This window comes from Elephantulus edwardii, unplaced genomic scaffold (assembly GCF_000299155.1).
Source record: "Elephantulus edwardii isolate Elephantulus edwardi_28Jun2011 unplaced genomic scaffold, EleEdw1.0 scaffold00424, whole genome shotgun sequence".
Lineage (NCBI taxonomy): Eukaryota > Metazoa > Chordata > Mammalia > Macroscelidea > Macroscelididae > Elephantulus > Elephantulus edwardii.
Genome location: NW_006400174.1, coordinates 1147170 through 1151888, shown reverse-complemented (window position 1 = coordinate 1151888; position 4719 = coordinate 1147170). Strand labels below are relative to the sequence as shown.

Below are 4719 nucleotides of genomic sequence, written 5' to 3'. Positions count from 1 at the left end.
CCCCCCCCCCCCCCCCCCCCCCCCAGCCTGCAGTGTCATATTCTCTCTGTGCCAGGGGCCTGGTGTGGGGTGATGTGCTGTCATCACCTCTCTTCATCCACAAGTCTCCTCCTCACAGCTCAGTGAAGCCCAGCTGACCCAGCTCACACTTGCCTTGGGACCAGCCCCAGAGGAGAATGGGAAGAAGCAGCTTCCAGACTGCATCATGGGGGAAAATGGGCCAGTACTCACCCCTCTAGGCCGCTATCAGGTAAGAGGCCAGACTGCACCCCACCTGCTTTTCACACCAGATGGTCTCCTCCCACACTCTACCCCGGGTTGATTCCCAGAAAGTGTGTTCTAGAATGCCCTCTTACCCCGTTTTCACCCCGTGCTGCTCTCTGCTGTGACCTCTAGATCATCAACGGTCTACGGCGGTTTGAGATTGAGTACCAGGGTGACTCAGAGCTGCAGCCCATCCGGAGCTATGAGATTGCCAGTCTAGTCCGCCTGCTCTTCCGGCTATCCTCCACCATCAACCACAGAGTGAGTCAGGTGGAAGGAGGAAGAAGGCTTGGCTTTCAGTCCCAGGGGTGGCTTGGTCAGCTGACTCTCCTCTCCATCTTGCCTTTGTGTTCAGTTTTCAGGCCAGATGGCAGCCCTATGCTCCCGGGCTGACTTCCTGGGCAGCTTCTGCCGATACCACCTCACCGAGCCTGCACTGGCCAGCAGGCACCGGCTAAGCCCCTTGGGACGCATGCACACCACCAGCCAGGCTCCGGGCCCCAGGCTGAGCCTCCGCTTTCTTGGCAGCTACCGGACACTGCTTGTGCTCCTGCTGGCCTTTTTTGTGGCCTCTCTGTTCTGTATAGGGCCACTCTCCTGCACCCTGATCATCATCTTAGGCTACCTGCTCTATGCTGCAGCCATGACACTCCTCACTGAGCAGCAGAGGACACACCAGGCCTGACGTCTGCCCAGACCCCAGCAGAGACCTTTACAGACCTTTCAGGGGGACCAAGGGGCGGCTCCGTCTAGGCCTCAGCCACCTGTGAGCCTTTGTGCAGTCATCTTCACGTTCAAAGGATGTTCTGAGCAGTGATGGAAGTTGTTAAGATGAGAGGGAAGACCAGACCAAGACACCCTATGACTAAGTCATGTCCTGCCTGCGCACCGCTGGAGAAGGAGCCTGGACCAACCAACCCCATGATGCCATGACTGCAGCTGTGGTGTTTGGTCATCATGGGACTTAGCTCCTCAAGCTGGGCTGCCAGCTGCCCTTAGGCCTGCGGTGTGACATGAGATGCCATGAACAAGAGCTCCGGAGAAGAATCAGCATTTCAGAACAGATTTATGAAGAAGCAGATAGTGGCTCAGCAGAGTTCATCAAAGGAGATCTGTCTATCCCAATTGGTCCCCAGAATTCCATATTGAGGAGAGAGAAGAAGGGCTTCCAAAGGCCCTTGTCCAAGGTGACCAGCATCACTGCCTCTGCTGCCTGTCCACAGCAATGTCAGCACACTCAGGTTGATGGGGTCTGATCTTAACCAGAGTGTGTGGTCTCGGTCCTTGGTGAAATCAAGTATGTAAAGACACAACCTTTTAATAAAACATAATTGTTCAAAAATAAAAACTGGATGTTCATTCTCGGAAATTGTTCCTATATCTATCCCCCAGAGCAGTTCCGAGAATAGCAGATCATGTGACATTACACGACTGTTTGGTGTCAACAAGTTGAGATTCATGGCAACCCTTTGTACAGTAAATCTGAGCCCTGTCCTAGCCTGTGCCAGCCTCACAATCTCTGACACCCTTGAGCCCATTTCTGCTTTCACTATGCCAGTCCATCATCTTCCTCCTTCGCCAGCATCACCCCCGAAGTATGTAAGACTTGGGGTTGTGGTTGTGGAGAATACAAAATATCCCAAGGGATATTTAGTTTTAGCGATAGGTTATATTTTGCTGGTGTTTTTTTCTTTTTCCTTTTGTTAGTGTTGGAAACAAACATGGTCTGTTGTAGTTGGAAAATACAATCTTAGTGTCAGAAATTAGGCTGGTTGGCAATTGCATGATAGAATTTAATACAATGAAGGATTTATTCATTGCAAATGTCTTGGGTCATATTAATTGTGCACATTGTTGATTGTCTTCGAATAGAACATGACTCATAGCGACCCAATGAACAACGGGCCTGAAGCCCCTCTATAATTACTGACATTTCTCAAAATTCATAGTTTCCAGAGGCATGTTGTTTGGGAATTGGATGCCACTCCTGCTTAACTTTTTTTTAAAAAAAAACAAGGATTAACTATACACATGGTTGGTCAGTGCTCCAGCACCACAGCTCAAAGGTGTCCAGGTCTTGGATGCATATCTAGTAATTGGAAAGACTATAGCCTGAATCAGATGCACCTTAGTCCTCAAACTGACATCACTACTCAATAATTTGGAAAGGTCCCATCCCTAACCAGATTTCCCCAGTGCAATGCATCAACTAATTTCCTGCCTGCTGGTACCAAGGATGTTACTTGTGGATCCAAGCAAGATGAAGCTGTGACAGTTTAAATCTCCTCTCCATCAATCATGACACTTGCCTATTGGTCCAATGGTAAAAATCTTTGTTTTCTTGATATTGAGACACAATCCATACTGAAGGCTGCATCCTTGATCTTCTGCAACAAGTGCTTCAAGTCCTCACTTTCAGCAAGTTAAGGTGTCATCTGCATAACGCAGGTTATTGATGAGTCTCCCTCCAATCCTGTTGCCACACTCCTCTTCATAGAGTCTAGCTTCCCAGATAATTTGCTCAGCATATAGATTGACCAGATATGGAGAGAGAATACAACTCTGACACATTGCCTTCCCAATTCCAAACCATGAAGTGCTCCCCTGCTCCATCTACACAACAGCCTAGAGTACTAAAGAGAAATGAGGTCTAGATACTAAGGTACACCTGGTTCAGGCCATGGTCTTCAAAATTACGTGCTATACATCAGCTGGACAATGATTAAAGATGATAGAAGGAAAAGTGATGCCTTTGAGTTGTGCTGGAAAAGAGTTGAATATACCATGGACTGCTAAGAGAATAAACAGGTCTGGCCTGGAGAGGGTGAAACGAGGCAAGGATTTTGAAGATCCATCTGACATACTTTGGTATATTTCCAGAAGGGACCAGTCATTAGGGACAACACAAGAGAGGAAGATGGTGGGTGAGATAAACTGATTCAGTTACTGGGGAAATGGGGATAGCTGTGTTGAAGATAATGAGGTTGGTTCAAGATATAGCAGAGTTCAGAGCTGTTAATACATAGGATCGCTATGAGTCGCAGGTGACTCAACGGCACATAATAACATACACATGGACCTCACTAAGAAAGACTGACTATATCTGCACAAAGATTCAGTAGAGAAGCTCATTATCAGCAGTCAAAGACAGATGACTGGAATAGATCATCACTCATGTGCAAGTCCAAATTGAAGCTGAAGAAAATGTAAACAAGTCCACAAAAATCAAAATACAACTGTAGAATTTAAAGCCCTTAAGAATAGATTTGATGCACTGAATACTAATGATGGAATGTCAGATGTGGATGACATCAAGGAGATCATCTATGAAGAAAGCAAAGTCATTACAAAGACAAGTGGAGGGGAGATCAAAATGGATGTCAGAAGAGACTGAAACTTGCACTGGAATGAAAAGAAGCCAAAACAAGTGGAAAGAATGCTGAAGAGAGGACAGCTGGAGAAAACAATGCAAAGTATTATGAAATGTTCAGAGCTGAGGTTAGAAAACCAAAAGGGGAAGAGCACACTTGGCATTTCTCAAGCAGTTCAGAAGAACAAGGGATACAGTTGCTACAACTGACATGTCACAATCCCAACTGGTTGAAAGAGAATACCAGAAATGTTTACTTGTGTTTATTGACTATGGAAAGGCAATCACAGAGCACTGAATTAATAATGTGTGAATTCTATACATAGACCAAGAAGCAGTTTGTTGAACAGAACAAGGGAATACTGCCTAGTTTAAAATCAGGGAAGATGTGAGGGTTGAAGACTTGATGTACTTACTGCAGAAGATAAAAACTCTTCAATATGGATTATATTTCAGCATCAGGAAAAGAAAAATCCTGATCACTGGGCCTATAGACAACATAATGATTATGTGCTGTGACTCATAGTGACCGTATGTACAACAGCTCTGAAGCCGGCCCTGTCCTGAGCCAATCTCACTATGACACACCAACCCACATTGCCCTTGTTACGATATCAATCCATCTGATCCGGGATCCTCCTCTCCTGTGCTGTTCCTCCACCCTTCTGAGCATGATGTCCTTCTCCAAGGATCAGTCCCTCCTGGCCACGTACCCAAAGTTGTGTGAGATGGAGCTTCAAAATCCTAGCCTCCAAGGAGAAACTTGGTTTCACCCTCTCCATGACAGACCTATTTATTGGTTTTTTGTTTCTTTTTTTAAAAAATTACCATTTTTGTGTGTGTGTACCATCAAATCGGATCTGACTGGTATAGGAGGAGCATGTCCCTCCTCCAGCAGAGCATCTGGTGGATTCAAACTGCTCACCTCTGGGATTGCAATGCAGCTTCTTCCCACTAGGCCACCAGAGTTCACCTAGACCTATTTGTTTCCTTCGTGGTCCATAGTGTCACCGACCACCCGACCACGGTCGTGACAAGAAACTCGAGGGGTTTCTTGGTGAAGAGCAGGTGAGGGACGAAGTCGG

At 46.5% G+C, this 4719-nt stretch overlaps 1 protein-coding gene across 1 annotated transcript in view; it reads left to right on the top strand.

Annotated features, from left to right (window-relative positions):
• LOC102858073 (sphingomyelin phosphodiesterase 4-like) overlaps window positions 1-949 on the top strand; it is a 31788-nt gene extending 30839 nt beyond the window's left edge. The window contains exons 18-20 of the mRNA XM_006902535.1: window positions 119-250; window positions 397-525; window positions 620-949. Of these exons, the coding sequence (XP_006902597.1) occupies window positions 119-250; window positions 397-525; window positions 620-949 (591 nt within the window). The remainder of the gene's footprint in view (window positions 1-118; window positions 251-396; window positions 526-619) is intronic.
• The last annotated feature ends 3770 nt before the right edge of the window (window positions 950-4719 follow it).